The sequence below is a fragment of the Dermacentor variabilis genome, chromosome 6, assembly GCF_050947875.1.
Source record: "Dermacentor variabilis isolate Ectoservices chromosome 6, ASM5094787v1, whole genome shotgun sequence".
NCBI classification, from domain to species: Eukaryota; Metazoa; Arthropoda; class Arachnida; order Ixodida; family Ixodidae; genus Dermacentor; species Dermacentor variabilis.
The window spans coordinates 115138234-115156863 of record NC_134573.1 but is presented as its reverse complement, the minus strand read 5'-3'; the positions used below and the strand labels follow the sequence as shown (position 1 = coordinate 115156863).

Sequence of the window (18630 nt, the reverse complement as noted above, 5' to 3'; positions counted from 1 at the left end):
AGCTCTCTACATCTCAGTAAGGTGCCTGGTGGTGGTCTCGTGCTGACGATGCCCTCTCGGTGAGCGCATATTTCCCCCCTCATCTTTTAAGAGATTCAATACATACAAGCATTTGTCTCGCAAACCAGATTTATTTCAAGGGAATTTTCCATGTCTCAATAATTTCTCTCGTCGTATACGAGTGCTGATTGCCGTGTTATAGTTTGTTAACGAAGCTCCCCCTCAAGTCTAAATATTTTAAGGCAGTTTTCCTAGTCTATAAAGCCGCTCGAGTTCACGCTGCTCCTCTGGCGGCCATTTTTCAAAGAAATTATGCCTTCCAACCACTCAGAATGCCGGTGACAACTTCACGTTTGATCAATTCTGGATATTGTAAATAGTAAACAGCTACTTTTGCTTACATGATCGGCCATGACATTGAAATTGCTGATACAACGGAAAGCATTGCAGCGGATGCACGTATATAGAGCTGTGTATGTTGAGTGAGATAAGAGCTGCACTATAGGCATCGCAGGCAGTTTTAATTGGAGGCAAACTTGGCAAGTGCGCCTCGAATGATAAATTGTTTTGTCTAAACCGAAACAGCGCGAATTGGTAGGCTGCATGAAAGAGAGACATTCTTATTGAATGACAGGAAGTTATTCGGCATATATCTGGCGATCACTCAGGAAATGGTTGTTGTGGAACGACGAGTCAGTTCTGATGTACGTCGCTATCAAAACGCGCGAGATAGTGTCGAGCAGCCTATATTGGCTTTTGTGTGTATATATATATAGAAACAGTGGCCAGTACTAAATCGCTGCAGTGATCGAAAGACGTGATACGACTACATTGATGTCGCAAGTGGATAGCACCTAGCAAACGTCATGCGCGTTGGCTCGCACAATTACTCAACGCTTTCCACTGTCCGAGTGCGTGTGCAAAACTACTCGTAACGACTGCTTCCGATCCATGCAGTGGCTCAATCACGCGCGCTCTTCTCAAACGAAACGCAATTTTGACGGCACTGTATTTTGTTTAATTTTTTTTAACGTCAGACAGTAACCGGTTCCAGTTTCCGGTGCAGAACACGGAATTTAGCTGCAGCCAGTGACATTCCTTTTCAATAACTGTTACTTACTTCAAACCTACACCTTTCTGTGAACCTATTTCTTATTTGCACAAATTATTGCGGTGTTTTACAACATTTCCTCTGGCGACAGACGTGAGGACCTCGATTAGCGCGCCCGCGTCGAAGCAGAGCTTAAACCGGGCAGATTTAGCGCAAGCGCAGTGGGCAGGACGCCCTGCTATTGTAGCAGACGCCGCTAGAAGAGGGATTGCGCATGCGCATTTCACATTTCGCGATAACGGGTTCAGGATCACAGCAGGCCATAGCTTTCAAATGTTTATATATCAAATCTGTAGGAAAAACATTTTTTTATGTCTTTCTGAAAAATGATATAAGAACAAAGGCACCCAATAAATTACAAAATCATAAAGATGAACAATTTGAAGAGTAAAGTCGGTACATAGCGGCGTCTGTTCCGCAGAGATGCCAAAACAGCCATTCGCAGGTATAGTCTATGCGACCTATATATTTTTCTGGAATTCCTTTTTCTCGCACATGGATCTCGCACTCCATTCTACCTGTGTAGAACAAAGAAATAACGATTATCATTTAATTTGCTGTAAGTGGCAACAGTAATCTTCACTCAACTTATCAGCTTCAAAATCCCTGTCACATTCGAGGTCTTTTGTTCTGTCTGTATTATCACCTGTAATTCGAATAAAGTGCTGATACCTGAAGATTTTTCAAGATAATGGGCCCATGAGCGCAGCGAAAATGGCGATTTCTTGCAACTTAGTTGTAAGGAGAGACGTACGCATTTTGTGCCAAGAACGATCGTAGCAGAATACTTATTGAAAGCGTCCGGAAAATGTATTTTGTATTTGAACATTGCGGCAGTTGCTCATATAGAAAATTTGGAAATATAGAAAATCGCACCTATTTTAGGACACCCCGTCAGCCAATTTCAACACTCAATTTAGGCAATAACGAAACCTAACGCTCTAGAATCGCGATTACGTCGAACGGAGAAGCTTCGTAACGAAATGCGGGACGAAGTTTTCATAATCGCTGATCACGACATAAACGGGAGCGGTACGTCGTGGCATGTGCTTCATTAGCCAAACGTGCCGTATCTGCATCCACCGCGATGTTCCGTTTGGACATGGCCGCGCATTTTGTCGTGGAGATATTTCGCAACGCGCTGTTATTTGTTCCCAGCGAAGTACGGCCACTTCTTGTACGTTTGTCGGCAGATGCATCGCGCAGTGTCATCGACGAAACCACGGCAGTTCGCGAATGGCGCAAAGCGTTCATGTACGGCCTGAAATTGAAAATCTAGGATGCTATTTTTGCAGCAGCAATACCAGCAGGTACATTAATGAGTTTCACGGAGAAATTTATGGACTACATAACCCCTTACTCAAAGTTACCTTCATTATTAACACTTCTGCCACTCAGACGCAACAACGAGCTTTCAACGGGAATGCAACAGTGTGTACGTAACTGGGAATACTTAGCGAAATACGCAAGACGCAGCCACCGATGGTTCGTTAAAGACAGCAGGTTACCGAATGTGCTTTCAGTGTGGCCGAAAACAGAGGCTACAATGCTCTACATCACGGAAGGATGGCGTCCTAAAGGTTCCTCCAAATCGCACCATCTATTAGGGTATTCAAGCCGATGCAGGCCCATCAGGAGAGGTTCTTTTCCAGGACGTCTACACCCTGAATGCTCTCTCGTTTCAGGAATTCAGAGAGCAGACGGCAACTGGTCAGTGTTGCTTCTCAAAGCGTAACATTCTCCGAAAAACGTCCTCTTCGATGTATCCGACGTTAAGCCGTCCTTAGCGAGGCGTATACTGCCGCCGACCACGCGGTGCTACCTCCGTTCTGGGCACCGTAGAATGAATCTTCAATATCAATTCCACTTACATCGTCACGCAAAAGGTGGTTCTAGGGCACACTTTCTGCTTTCCGGGTGACTGTAAGCATTTTTAGAGGCTAGAGGCGCCGCGCAACTTAAGAAGACGTTAGCTGAGCTCAGGTCGGAGTTCTTTGACTCCCCCCCTCCCGCAATATCGTGGCTCAAAATATTGACCCCTGCGGCGTCCCAATCGTGGAGCCCAACGCTGCTCTTGTCCCAATCCTAAAGCTCTGATGATCCTCCCAATCTAAGAGCAACCAATACAACGCAGCTTGGGGCCCCAATGTCTTGCGAGCCCAACGTTTTGGGTCCTCCAGAACTCTATATTGCATGAATTTAGCGTTGAAATTCTATTATGAATAACTGGGATTATGTACGATTTTTAAGATTCCTTGAAATATTGCGGCGCATTGAAATCATACTGCATCCCTATTTGCCATGTGAATACGTGCCCTTAAGGTCGTAATAAAATGGTCAAAATAGCAAACTTGTGTAAGTATTCTACCGAAACGCATTATTCGCGACAAAGTATGTTCGCCTCGCCTAGGAATACATCCGTATGTTAAGTGTAATGGGCGCAGAAATTTTTGCATTCGTACCTGAAGTGAAATATTTTCGTACGATTACTTAACGCTCGTTTTATCCCGGAGGAAAGGCGTCATACGAGGTTGCTACTTGGTTTCTTTGGTGTCCTCGGTGAGACTGACAAAGCACCTTGTTTGTTACTGGTGGAAATGAGGTGCACTATACGGGTAATGCGTAATAAATGTTACAAGTGCGTGTGAATTATTTGTCGTTTTTGCAATAAGAACGTACCCAAGTGCTCCGGAGCGTTGGGTGTTACTATTACATGCGGCACATTCTATAGCCTTCTGTCGAGTCATACGTACAAGTGCGACGACAATCAAATTTCGCAAATATGAGAAAACATCACGGCAAATCTTAGTGCGAAGATGCATGTGTGGGTAAAATGCATGCAGGTAAAATAGAGCCTTTATGAAAATTTTGTTATGAAATGCTCGAGAGCCATATATATGGCCATTTAGGCTATGTGGCCATTTTAGGTTGTTTCTCATTGTGCCGAGAGAACTAAATGCTACACCAAACTTACATTTGGTCTCAATGAGTGACATTTTAAGTGGAGTTCGTAGCAATAGTTTCATTTTTCTGTTTTAATCAGACCTCTTCTTTTAATCAGACAAGGCATCTTTCGTGAACGGCGCGGATACCAGACGGTTGTCTACGAGCCCCAGAGGAGCTACACTGATGAAATGCCTCAATACGAAGTGGTCAGCTTGAAATGCACAGAATGGGAAAATTCTACAGGAAGCCAGGCTGCTGCTTGCAAATCTACTGTCAACAAATTATAAGCTTTTCAGCTATTTTTCAACGCCCGTCTCCCAGAAACACCGACGACTCGAACCTTAGCGTGACTTTCGAACGGCACATAGCCAACAGTGAGCTGGGAGCGAAATTTCTGACTCCTGCGGAATATAACGATCACATATAATCATGCTTGCTGAGATTCCCTGTATTGTCGTCATTCTGGAATATGCTGAGAGTGCAGTAGAGACTTATCCCCACAGTGCTATCCTGACAGCTTCTGCCGTTCGCCAAGTATTGGCCCACGACTGTTGAATATTGAAATTTACATACTCGTATTTAGAGGTGACATGGTCAGGTTTCTGGGAGCAGGTGACCAAACTGTTCAACTGAACAACCCTATATCGGCCAAGATCGCACTTTTCTATTTACAGCATATAGTTGCTCTGCGCGGCGGCTATTGTCCGCTTACCAACTTCCGAAATTACTTGCCAAGGTTGTCGCAAATATTTTTTGGCGATCGCAAGAGAGAACACCACAACCTGTGAGCACTTTACCACTTGCTTCCTGTCGATTCGGGTGGTGATGCACCAGGCCTCGACCATATGTACCAACTCTCACGTACCAAACGTACCAACTCTACCTCTCAGCCATGCTGATTGATGTCTACCATGCGATATTGTTCTCATATACGCGCGCGAAAAACCGGATCAAGCATTAAGACAACTTTAGTCTGCTAACAAACGAAACATCTAACAGCCAGCAGTGGCAACTGTGAAATCGGAAGCCGAGACAAAAGGGCTGTTTACGCTCACACGCATAGAACAGGGTACCCGTGCAAGGAGGTCGAGGCCGAGGCAACGCCTCCTAGATAGCATGTAGTGCCAGCGACATCGACGTATTGAATTATAGGGTTTTATGTGCCAAAACCACTTTCTGATTATGAGGCACGCCGTAGTGGGGGACTCCGGAAATTTTGACCACCTGGGGTTCTTTAACGTGCGCCTAAATCTAAGTACACGGGTGTTTGCGCATTTCGCCCCCATCGAAATGCGGCCGCCGTAGCCGGGATTTGATCCCGCGACCTCGTGCTCAGCAGCCTAACACCATAGCCACTGAGCAACCACGGCGGGTGACATCGACGTAATCACCTTAGGAAAGAAGATGATTTCAGGCAATGCCACGAGCGGCGCGGGAGCTTAGTTATCTGGGAACTGAATAAATAAGAGATAAGTTGAGTTTGAGCTCCGCTGCTGGAATAACGTCTCGTTTTCTCTCTCTCATGTGCTCCACAATTGGGGAACGAAACTTGTGCCTGGTAATAACGCACCAGACAAAAACAAAGTTGAGCCATGTCCATCACCGACAACGAACGCGATCACACCTCGATCAGCCCGGAAGCCGCTGAGTTCGCTTCAACAGCTGTGGTTGTCTCGAGTGCCATCCGCCTGCCAGAATTTTAGCAGCAGAGGCCCATTTTGAACTCTTGCGGATAGCGTCACTGAGCCGCAATTACTTGCTTGTGGTCGACGTGCCTCCAGCGGCCGTCATGGACGAGATTTACGACCTGCTCCTTTCATTCATGCACACCCTCCCAGCGTCGCCTCATGATGCAAGCAAGGCCGCCATACTAGATCAGGCAGCTACGCCTGAGCGCTCACGAATGCAACAGCTACTCTCATTCGAGCAGCTGGCCAATCAACGCCCAAACCAGTTACTGCGCTGAATGCTGAACCTTCTCGGCCTACGCGCTTCCTCCATGAACAACGCCCTCGTACATGAACAATTTCTTCAGTGCTTGCCCGCCCAAGTCCAGATGGTGCTGGCCAGTGATTCAGCCCAAGATGTGTCAGATCCCGCTGCATTGGCCGGCAAAGGGATTGCAGTTTCCAATAAACTTCCGATGGCTGCAGCTATGATGTTGGCATCAGCGTCGCACACTGCGCGTTCTTCGCTTCCAAACCGGCCAGAGATAGCGTCGACAACATTCGCCTTCGCTGAGCTGTGCGACAGACAGGATGGGCTTCTGGTTGCGACCACTTGTAGGAGCGTTTCTGCTCGTCCCCGGCGTCATCGCCGATCTCCATTTCGTCAACGCGGTCCGTCCAGCGAGTGTCACCGCTACAGTGCAGCAGTTCAGTCAACCATCTGATAATATCACCGTCATTTTGGTGTGCAAATACGCCACCGCCTTCTTTGCACTAGGCTGGGAAGCCGTCCGGCTGATTGCTAACGGCGATGAGTGGTTACGGCCGCAGCCCATGTCGCCTCTTCTACGTCATCGGTAAGGCAACGCCCTCTGACCTACACGGGTGCACAGGTCACCATTCTATTTGCTACGCTCCCTTTTATACTTGCAAGCCATGAATGGAACTCGAATTCCGGTATTTCGACCACGCTCGCTCACACTTAACCTGGGCCTGCGAAGAGCTTTCCGATGGTTGTGCATGGCAGCCCACATCAGTTATGCCATTATCGGTGCTCATTTCCTCACCGACCATGACCTCATTCTAGACGTCAAACCACTACCTCTCCTGGATTCGACAACCTATCTCTCTGTGCAAAGCATTGCTGCACTGAAAACCACATATTTAGCGTTCCCTTGCGCTACGGTTTCCTGTGGACCCTTTCCTGTTTCGTTACGAGAATTTTCCGAACATTCTGCATCGCCCAACTGGAAAAAAGCCCGTCTACCACGACATGCGACACCACATTATCACTTCCGGACCTCCTGCATTCTTCCAGTCACGTCGACTTGCTCCGGGCAAGCTCAAAGTTCCCCGTGCAGAGTTCGAGAACATGTTGGACCCAATTCGGCATTATTCAGCCGTCCACATGTAACCGAGCAGCTCCACTTTACGTGGTGCTTAAGAAATCGGGTGACTAAAGAGACGCGAGACCACATACATCTTGGACGTTCCTGGCAAATCTGGCACCATCGCACTTGACCGGCTGAGGCCAGTCACATCCCTTAATTTAGCCCCAGCCGTATCCTATCTGGTCCGTGCTCACGCTACATCACTCCGCTGAGTTTCGCGGACCTGCTCATATCGTTTGCAGATCATGCTGGTCTATAGACGGGGAGCTATATAGCCTCAGCGACATCAACGCGATCACCCTAGGAAAGAAGACGAGGACAAGCTATGTCTCGAGCGGCGCGGTAGCTTCGTTGGCTGGGAACTGAAATAAAAATTCGGTGCCCTTTCACTCTGTGAAGAAGGATGATCAGCGAAGCAGTAAATGTGGGCCCCTTACTCGCGAACTGCACCTCCACTGCTGGTTGGCACGGCATTGCACATTCTTTAGCTTCAGCCAACGTACAACTAGTGCGCAACGTCTGCTTCAACTATATCGCGGGTCGGCCCGGCATCGCACTATCTTCGGGAGCAGCCCACGTATGGGGAGTGCTTAACGCCAGCTTCACCTCCTCCGCGGATCGGCCCGGCATTGCACTAGCTTCGGTATTGTTCCACTTAAGGGGAGTGCTTAAAGCCTGCATCACCTCCACCGCGGGTCGGCCGGCACTGCACTAACTTCGGGATCGGCCCCCGTATGGGGATTGCTTGACGCCTGCTTCACATTCGCCATGGGTAGGCCCGACATCGCCGCTATCTTCGGGACCAGCATACGCATAGTATAGTTGTAGAATAGTTGGTCTATGTCCACGGCGACCAGATCCGCCAGAATCTAGCTATAAACAGCTTCGCTGCAAAAGATCAATTGAGTTTGAGCTCCGGTGCTGGAATAACGTATCGTTTTCATTTTCTCATGTGCTCCACAAGCACAATGCCTCTCCACATCGACCCATTATGTCGTGCTGCCATGCCCGACTTCCACAGAATCTAATAGGGATCATTCCGAGTAAGCCGCGGTCATTTTGACGCCAGCGCTTTCATCACGCCGGGCTTGGCACTGGACATGTTGGTCCAAGTAGCATGGCGCAATGAAGAAGAGTGCCCAGGCCTGCTGTTTAGGAGGCGTTCGCCGAGGCAGGCGGTTCGAGGAGCGCCACCGACGCAAGTTGAGAGTGCTCTGGCTGGTGCACAGGAAGCGACAGAGGAGATGATGTGGATATCACATCATGTCTTCCGTTTTGGCACGGATGATTCAAATTGAGGAGCGGCACTGGGAATTTTGGTAGCAACAAAGTTGTATATTGCCACGCGGAAAACAATGATAGACTTCTAGACAAATAAGCTGCATATCTCACTTAATACTATTTTAGGCGTACTTTAATGCGATTAGCAGTGAAGTGATATAACATCATATGGTATTGCAACCACAGAAAACACGTAATGTGTGAGGTGTGTAATGCAGCCGGACTCCTCTCTCGTGCTTTCCTCAGGACATGCTGGGACACCCAGCAGCGCCTCCACCTAATACGCGTGCGGCGTCGGAAGTGCGTGGTGTGCCGATGCCACCGAGCAATGAGAATGGCTGAATCGCTGCCAGTGCACGTTCCTGGCGCAACGATAGTTTCGGGTTGTTGTGCTCTTGAATGAATACTGGAAGTGCAGTTTCACGACGGGACGAGAGAAAGACACCGACGCGCAGGACAAGCGCTAACTCGCAACCAAATTTTATATTGATGAACACACCGAAGTTAGGATGAATAGTTGGGCGTGTTGTTTTCGGAATACACCGAAGACAAGCAGCGCGGAAGCGCTCTGTCCCCAAGCCAATCAATGCGTCATATCAAAGAACATTCTTGAGGAACCTTGCTTTCTGTGCTTGACGAACCCGTGAGATGAGGGTTCGGTTTCGGCCAGCGCCGGAGGATCTTCAAAGGTTTTGATGTAATGACTGCAAGATGACCACGGTATCAAGAGGACAAAATAACTACGAAACAATAGCGATCGATAGAGTGAAGACGCCGGTATGATAGCGCAAGCATGAAAACGAAGGAATGAAGACGACGCGTGGGGACAACTTTGTTTTTGCGTATTACCTCACGTCAGCTATTACGTAGACCACCTGCCAGCCCGGTCGGCCTCGGTTTGTACTATGGATAGCTCACTCATGACGTCACGGGTGCTTATTGTCCCCTTGCTAGTGCCCGATCATGACAGCCACAATGACGTCACTGCAACGAATGACCAAGTGTAAATTATTTTGATTTGTAACGGCGACCATTTTTCAACGAATTATCTCCGTTATCAATTTGTGCTTTGGTGGAAGACACGCCCGTCTAGTTGCCAGGCTGCCGCTTTTCTTGCTTACGGAGCTTCTCGGCATGCTGGTAGCAGAAGGTTGCAGATCCGATTACGTCAATGGAAATCACCTATATCCAGTGCAGGTTTGCACTATGTCGGAGGCTAAAACATTGTGCAAGACAGATGCTGAAGATACTGCCCACAAACTATGGGTAAGGGTAATAGAACTAATCACTGTAAATTGAATAATAATAGCCAAAGAAGACTGTTCATCATTTGGCTCGGCGAATAATGTCGCAAAAGTGTTGAAAGTCGGCAAGGACGCATCTTCGTCGTGCATTCTTTGCATATTGTAGTCAATAAAAGAGATACAGAAATCTCCGCAAACGTTTTTCCCCAGTCAACACGTTCGTCGAGTTATTGCTGTTTTGGCTCTACAGGAAGCCAGCGCTGGCTAGTAGGCGCTACGGCAATTTGACTGTCCTACAAGAATATACTGAGGCCTTCCGATGGAGACGCCAAGGAAATGATATACCGTAAACAAACGCGCGCCCTGTCAACGTTTGATACCACCCAGTGCATCTGGACAAATTTATTTTCTCCGCATAGATTGTCCTTTTGAGGAATGCGTGCGCTCTGCACGTTCCAGCACGCCGATACCTAGTCAGGTCAGTTGCTGGGGAGATGTTCATCAAGACGAGCGTCGAATTTGCTAACGCGAAATGCGAGCATGTAATACTACCATAAACTGTTTCCAACGCTCGCTAGGCAGTGCGTAATAGCGCTGGTTTTGCGACGGACAATTTCGAAATATGGAGGTGCTGTTGCCCTGTTGTTGTCGCGCCAGACTAGTTCTCGCATCAGCAACTTCATGAAAGTAGTTTCCGCGGCGATAGCAACAGTTTCCCCGAAGTAATTAAAGCGTACGGGCACCGCAAACACTATAGGCCATTGTGGAAACAAAGCGACGGCCTCCGCCTGTTCGGGGGCGCATGCGGTAACACTGGCTCAATGAGTTGGACATAGTTAAGCTACGTCATTACCATCTTGGCTAGTTACAACAGCGTACTGAAAACAAAGACGGAGGAAAACGGAAACACAACAGCGCTTGTGTTGTGTCGACGTTTTCCTTTGTCATCACTTTCAGTGCGCCGTTGCTTATTTCCCATGAATCAATACCGACTCGCCAAGCTTTCTGTCCTTTTCATGAACTTCGGCGACAGGCTAGGTGCACACAGTTATTGGTGTCAACTGAGTGTTGACCTAATCACCAAATCGAAGCTCTGCAAATAAAAGAGTTCGACCATGCTGCTGATGTTATTGATATGAACTTTTTGATGCGCACCGTTACAGCAGTGCACACATGTGCAAAGTTAAGCTTTCTAAATACGAATTTCCAAAGATTATTGCTCAATAACTTACGATGATATACCGGAATTTCGTTGAATTTTAGTATGCTTCATTTTGCTTCCCACTTACCAAGCCAGGGATATAACATAACCCCACACTGTCCAGGATAGCTGTATAGCCATAGTTTTTTTGTGACATTACCGATCACTGAAAAAAATAGAAGCAAAACAACATAAGCCCAAAAGCAAAAAGGGTGGGCAGTGCATATGGTAGGCGGATTACTATGCGGCGTACGTTACAGCAGTGGCTGTTGTAGGCTCACTACCCAGGTCATTTCATTGTTCCACGCAGAATTGGCAAAGGATTTTGCAGTTTAAAAATAAACTAAGAAAAATGCATAGTGCTCCCAGGGAATCAGATCTTAGGTACGAGAGAGCACCAGTCAAAGGCTTTCTATCTCAGCCACTACCTCCCCGCTACCAAAGCGAAATGTATTGTACCTGAAGAGAGCGGCCGGGCTGCTCGCAATGTTTTGCGGACGCAACGCTTTCCAGCTTACCTATCCCGGCACCGAGGTGAGAGAACTTTAAGTTAGCAATAACATTTCAAAAGTAAGACGGTAAACACAAATACGAAATAGGTTGTTTCTTCTGATGACCACCGAGTAACGCAACCTCCAAGGTGCAAAGCCACCGCCTCATTATCATTATCATCATGGCGTTCTCGTCTTTACGGCAAGAAACTGCTTCACGCATATCTGCGAATATTTGCTCCAAGTTTTAGAGAATGAAACTTGACGAAACTGGGCGCGGCTTAGCGCGCCTAATATGTGCACCGTACCGTCCCGCACAGGCGCTTACATTTAACGTACGTCAGGTAACAAACGTATTCTAAAGCTGTCTAATGATTTTTCAAACCGATGTGAAATGAAACACAGCAAACGAGCCTGTGCATATTATTGCATCAGCTGTAATCTCAGCGCTTCACAATTTGTGCGAAATTGAATTGTGTTATTTCTTTTCATCCAAGTCTTGAATGTTTGTATTAAAGCTGCTTCTGCTCAAGGTATTTGGTAATCTAGACGAAGAGAAAGCATACTCTGATATCATAGGATATACTCAAATTCCAATCCTAGAAAAACTTCTCGCAATAAAGATTTTAAAACATGCATATCCAACGCACATGTTGGAATCTACGTAAAACGAAGCTTAAGTACAGCGTATGGCAAGCAAAGCGCAAGAACCACGGACAGATGGAGAGCACAGCACATGCGCTAATTTCAACAATTTAATTCTTTGAAACAGGTCGTGTATATACATGCACGTGACTCAAGTGGTTCCGAGGCATGCGCGGATTAATGAGCATTTCGAAAAGATAACTCTCTTTGAAATGCTCCAGTTTCGGTCCAATTTTTTTGCGGCAACGTACATGCTGCGTGACGATTTCTTTTTGGAAATTAAAGAAAGCCCGCGAAATATGAAATAAAACCATGTGACTGCGCTCATGCGCTATCGTATTGCAGCGCTCTCAACCGCGCTTCGTGCAAAAGAACCGTGGCGAAGTGAGAGACCGCGGCTCCAGGCATCCGCTTCACATTGCGGCAGCAATTTTGACGGCGGCACACGGAAAGGAAGCGCTGTCGTCCCTGGTGAGCGATAGGATCGGCGCACGGCTTAGAGTACAGCAATACGAAAGCGCACGAGCGCAGTCAGGTGGTTTTATTTCATATCTCGCGGGCTTTTTTTAAACGCCCAAAAAATTGTTGCGCGGCATGTACTTTGCGACAAAAAATAGGATCGGTCGTCTCTGAACACCCCCTCTACAAGGCAACGAAACAATAATAATTAATATTTGGGGTTTTTACGTGCCAAAACCACTTTCTGATAATAAGGCACGCCGTAGTGGAGGACTCCGGAAATTTTGACCACCTGGGGTTCTTTAACGTGCACCTAAATCTAAGCACACGGGTGTTTTCGCATTTTGCCCCCATCGAAATGCGGCCGCCGTGGCCGGGATACGATCCCGCGACCTCGTGCTCAGCAGCCCAACACCATAGCCTCTGAGCAACCACGGCGGGTAAGGCAACGAAACACACTTGGCCCTAAAGTGAATACTGAAAATGTTGCTTAGTTCATCTTAGTTAATGAACCACTTAAAGGGAATATAAAAATTATTCTAAGGAGCGCCACATGATGGTAAACCAAATGTCGTTATTTCATTCATCTGCAGCTAACCAATTATTAAAATCCAAGGTGTAATTTGCGTGAAACACCCTGTATACGCAGACAAGTGACACATAAGTGGCTCAGAAGACTTTCGCGGACTAATGACCATGTAATAAAGATAACTAATTTTCTGGCAAAGATCTAGAAGGGATCTTAAACGCTGAAAATGGATGTTATCAATTTTTGCAGATTCAACAATCAGTCTAGTTAGAACATCATTATTTCTTATCAGACCAGTGCAACACTGAAAAAGCGGACGACACCCACACGTGCTGCAGTGGAGTGCTAGACAAACCATCTGTGTTTTCAAACTCTTACCTTTATGTTTACTAAGTGCAAAGGACATGTTTCTTTTCAATTATGTAAGCTTCGTATAAATATTTTTGCACGTGTGGCGTATTGGTTGAGTAATAGAAGTCACTGAAGAGCGTGCATAGTGAAAAGAACCGGCAATACGATGGACCTAAACTCAGGTAGGACATGACGGCACGGCACACTAGAACGTTCGCGCAAGCATAGAGCATCTTTCGTAAATAAAATTTTTGCAGCATTGTGTTTATACTCACCAGGCCAATTTGTTACATTCATGTAGGGACCTGGGTCATGGGTTCCATTTCCTAGTTTTGCATGAAGATCATAGCGCTTGACGCTACAGGTAGAATGGTATGGTTAAGAAAAAAGTTGATTTTTAGTATTCAAAACACTAAAATATTGCGCACAGCATGCGGAATGGGGCAGTGTAATGGCAAGTGCAGATGACTGCACTAATCCTATTAAAAACGCCGTCAAACCTATGCACCATGATATATAAAGAAGGTAGGTGTTCTTGTTACCTACTGTATTAGCTCTCGAGGTGCTGCATTTACTTGTTTCCAAGAATACCGTGACCTGTTGTGCATAGTTTATTTCGTTTATCCCATGTTTTTCAGCTGTTAATAATTTAATCTCACTGAACGTGTTGATGTGACGTACTGCGTCCACCTGACACTCTCCTGAATTTTTATCCATGTTCACCCGCGTACTTCCCTTCCTTGTGTTCCAACATGTCAAACATGCATACAGTTCTGACAACGGTAAAAACACAGCAGGTCTTGCTGTTCCGCGTGCACGTGAAGTCAATGAAATCACGTTTGCTTCGTGTTTCCGCTCACATAGCTTAGCGAAGATAAGCTTGGCAAAGCAGCGCTCTCCACGCTACAGAGGACAATGAATGACAAAGAAACAAACAACAACAACGTAGAAGACCTCGACAAAATTTTGAACATCCTGATTAAGAAATCTTAAAATGATATGCTTTATGTCGGAGCGTTTGCAACCCACATGGTCAAAATGGAATCATAAAATTGCGTATTTAGACGCTATTTTCAATCTTTTTGATGTATTTAATGCACATTAACCAGAAAACTACTCCCCAGGTCGCAGTGAAACTCTAACATCTTTAGTACGTTGCATTGCCAGCTATATGTAGCGTTACGGCGCAACCATGGGTGGCGCCAATCAGAAGAAGACGATTTAACGTGTGTAGGTGGAATCGTCTTGACAGCCGTGTTATTTGTGCACCGTTGTCTCTCTTGTAAATATTGTAAATACATCGTTATATGTGACTTCTTCGACGTATCAAATTGGCGAGAGGTGAGGGCTACCCACTAGAAACAACAACGGAGCTCCGCAGTGGCCGTCACCTCTTACTGGACAACATGACGGACGAAGCAGGGCCCGACAGGGCATGGCCAACATCGACGCTCACAGCCCCGATGATTTTGCTGGCTCAGCCGCGGGATTCAGGAACGTTATGCGGCTCCGATCACCTCGATGTGGAAGGCTGGATTGCCACGAGCATGTAAGGGCCCACAACAAATGGGATCCGACGATTCTGTGGGCTAACTTGATCTTCTACCTACAAGACACGGCGCACGTGTGGTATGACAACGACGAGGAAGAGTTTAACGACTGGGACACGTGCAAAGAGAAGATGATGGACAGAAGCTGATAGTAACCAACAATCCCGACAGCATGTCACCTACAACATATCTGAGCGAAGTAAGTGACCACAAGTTTGTTCATGCAACTTTTAACTTCGTTCAGCTAACACGTGAAAGTTATAAGAAAACCGTTCGTCTTTAGGGCGAGGCTAATTACAAAGCAATTAATAATGAGCTAATCTGTTCCTTCCCTATATTCGAAACACCTTTTCGTAGGCATTCTGTACAGGAAAAGTGGTTGCTTTTCAAGAACAAAGTACGTGAATTAATTGAGAAATACATACTAGTATGCAGCTTACATGCTAAAAAAAGACAAGCCACTGTTCAATCAATCACTGGAACGACTAGACAATAAGAAAAAAACGTTATTTCCGAGCTTCAATACTGCGAAAGTCCATGTACGGGGGGCAAATACTATTCCGCGGAAACAGCATATCTCGCCGCAATGCGTAACACTAAGTACAACTTTTTTTCATAATGACCTTCCTAACATGTTAACAAGTAATCCTCAACAGTTCTGAGGCGTGGTAAACCCGGAACACAAACACACAAAACACTTGCTGACGAACAGATTGAGGTTGTAGGTGACGCAGGAAGTGGGAACGCATTTAACATCGCTTTTGCGAGTGTATTCCCTCGTACGTTTGACATGCGTTCCTCCTTACAAAGAAGTACCACCAGTGCACTAACTATGCCCGAGATTGTATTTACCGCAAATGGTCTACAATCTCAGATTGAACATCTCATGGTCACATCATCAGCTGGCTTTGAAGAAATTAATTCATAGTGATTACTAAATACTAAGAAAATTTCTGCAAACTGCCTCTGTCTTTCGTATCCCTTTCTACAACTCAAATACCTGATGACTGCATAGTGGGCAAGGTAATTCCCATTCTTAAACCAGGTAATAACAAGTCACCGTTGAATTATCTTCCAATACCTTTAACAAGTATACCGTGTAAAATCACGGAACATGTCATTTATTCACGAATCATGAACTTCCTAGACACCAACAATTTCTTTAGTTCTTCACAGCATTGTTTTCGCGAAGGTTTATTCTGTGAAACTGGGCTAGCTAACTTTCTTCATGACTTACATTTCAATTTGGACCATAATCAACGAACTGATGCCATCTTTGATTTCGCGAAGGCTTTCGATAAAGTGTTTCATCAGCTTCTACTAATAAACTTTCTGGTCTAGATATTCACCGTCTTGTTCAAAACTGGATTGAAACTTTTCTGAGCAAGCGTTCCCAATTCGTCTTTGCTAATGAACACATTTCTTACCCTCTCCCAGTAAAGCCCTGGGTGCCCCAAGGGTCGGTACTGGGGCCCCTGTTATTCCTAATAGACATAAGTGATTTGCCTTTACGTGTAACAGACAGATTCATATGTCTGCGGACGACTGCGTCATTTATCGTTCCATCACTAACCCTTCTGACCAGCAAGCTCTTCAAAATAATTTTAACTGTATTCACGTGTGGTGTGACCAGTGGCTTATGACACTTAACCCGACTAAATGTAAATCGGTATCTTTGTCTCGTCGTCGTAATATCCCATCTTTTCCTTACGCTGTCGGCAACGTTAATGTTGAGAGGGTAGAAACATAGAAGTACTTAGTAGTAACACTATCTTATGATCTAACATGGCGCGCACATATCACTAACAGAGTAGCGTCTGCTAACACAACACTCGGCTTTCTAAAACCTCCTTTACGTCACGCGCCTGAGCACTTAATGTTGCTGACTTGCAAATCCATTATCAGGCAAAGCTTGAGTACGCCGCAGTCATCTGGGGTCCACATCAGGTGTACTTTATGGATACACTTGAGGCAGCACAGAATCGAGCAGCGCGATTTATTCATTCATCCTATTCGTATCATACCAGTGCATTATCCTTAAAAGCAGAATCATCTGTGTTTCTCTCGCACTTTGTCGCCGCATAGCATCTCTAGCCCTGTTCCATGAGTTTTATTATAGCACCCGTGACTCTCCAAGCTTTATGATCCCACGAGCCCACATATCTCATCGTACCGACAATGCCCTTCATGTTGCCCGGCTACGCAGCCGAACTTCTGCATTCTCCACCTCCTTTTTCCCGCGCACAACATTCGATTGGAATGACCTTTCCCACAGAGTTGCCGCTGTCACCTGCTTGCCAATATATCTTCAAAATGTAACAGACTGCCTGTCGCGAAATTAACATGTGGTTACCTTTGTCAAAAAAAAATTGGGCGTGTCAACCCCGTATGTAACATTCCCTGGAGCATTAAAATATGCAATGAATTACCGGAATTACCGGTGCGTGCGTGTGTGTGTGTGTGAGAGAGAGAGAGAGGGCTCGTTTGTTAACATAGCATTTATAGACTCCTATTATTGATCGGTGTATGCTCAGAATATTTCGCTTATGTACGCTTATGTTTGTTCGTTATGTTCGCTTATTCGTGTACTGTGATAATTGCAGAAATGCTGCTATTGACCTGCTTTTTTGTGCTCTATGTAATATTCGAATTTTCATGTACTGGGGTCCTAACCCGCCTTTTTTTCATGTGCCTGTGCTGCCCTCTGGCGGACGCCGCTGGAAACGTTTTGGAAGGGTGTCGGGACTTTTACCGGTTGATTTGGGTATCTGCGGTGAAGTTGAGTGTCCGTCGGTTGTGCGCTTTGTGGACGACGATTAATTATCAATGGCTTCACCTGGGCAGCATCTCCTTCAACCATCGATTACTGGGTGAACAGACCCGAGTGCTAACCCGAGTGTTGTGCTAACAGAGCGGCCGACAAAGGCAAGCTGAATTCCGTCTGCCGACGCGGCTGACTTGAAGTTTGTTGTTGCAGATGCCTGCGCTTCCACCTAACATTTTGTATTTCATTTGCACATTCATTAAACAGTTCGAATATTCAAGAAGCTTTCTAGCGCAGCCTTTCACGTCGGATTTCCCAAAGCGGTACATACGTTTACATCGCCATCTACAGCCAAAAATCGCTGTTAGCTTCGTATATTCTGGAAACGGTGGGTCACTGATATGAAATAATGTCAAAACGCAGGAAAACCACGGCTGCTGGCAAAACATACATATCTGCGCATATGAGTCACGTTGTTCCGCTCAGAGACGGGTCAAAATGAGCGGCCGAGCCACTTAAACAACGGCAACTGTGATCCACACATATACTACTGGCTGTTGTTACTGATTCTCGCTTTTGTTTAATTTCATCATAGTTGCCGTTTGTGCGTGCCATAAAGTGTTACTACAGAAAACTGTGCTCGGCATAAGCCCTCACTTATAGGCCATGTAGCTCTCTTGCGAAAACGCGGATGCCATCGCTGACACCATTGATAACTGAGCGAGTTTATGCTGCTGTATCGAATGCACTGTCTCTTCTTTCCCGTTTCATGCAGAGGTAAATAGTGCTTCTCTGGAATTAAGAAACGTGCCATCATAACAACACACACAGACAAACCATCTACATAGGGAATACGACTGGAAGCGTTAGGGAGCGTTCACGTAAGCACAGGATGTTGGCACAGCGCTGTGTCGCCGCTTGCCGCGTATCGTGTACACGACATGCGAATTAAAGAGTCGTTGATATCAAATCGTTATAGGGTCACAATTGAACTACAGGA

The 18630-nt window shown here is 46.1% G+C and overlaps 1 protein-coding gene across 2 annotated transcripts in view; it reads right to left on the bottom strand.

Moving 5' to 3' along the window:
- Positions 1 to 375: 375 nt before the first annotated feature.
- Positions 376 to 18630, bottom strand: part of LOC142585063 (uncharacterized) — a 119940-nt gene continuing 101685 nt past the window's right edge. The window contains exons 4-6 of one of the 2 annotated variants that reach the window (XM_075695540.1): positions 13592 to 13674; positions 10930 to 11007; positions 376 to 1629 (exon numbers count right to left, since the gene is read on the bottom strand). In XM_075695540.1, the coding sequence (XP_075551655.1) occupies positions 1475 to 1629; positions 10930 to 11007; positions 13592 to 13674 (316 nt within the window). In that variant the 3' untranslated portion in view covers positions 376 to 1474. The remainder of the gene's footprint in view (positions 1630 to 10929; positions 11008 to 13591; positions 13675 to 18630) is intronic. The other variant, XR_012829012.1, reaches the window with a different exon arrangement.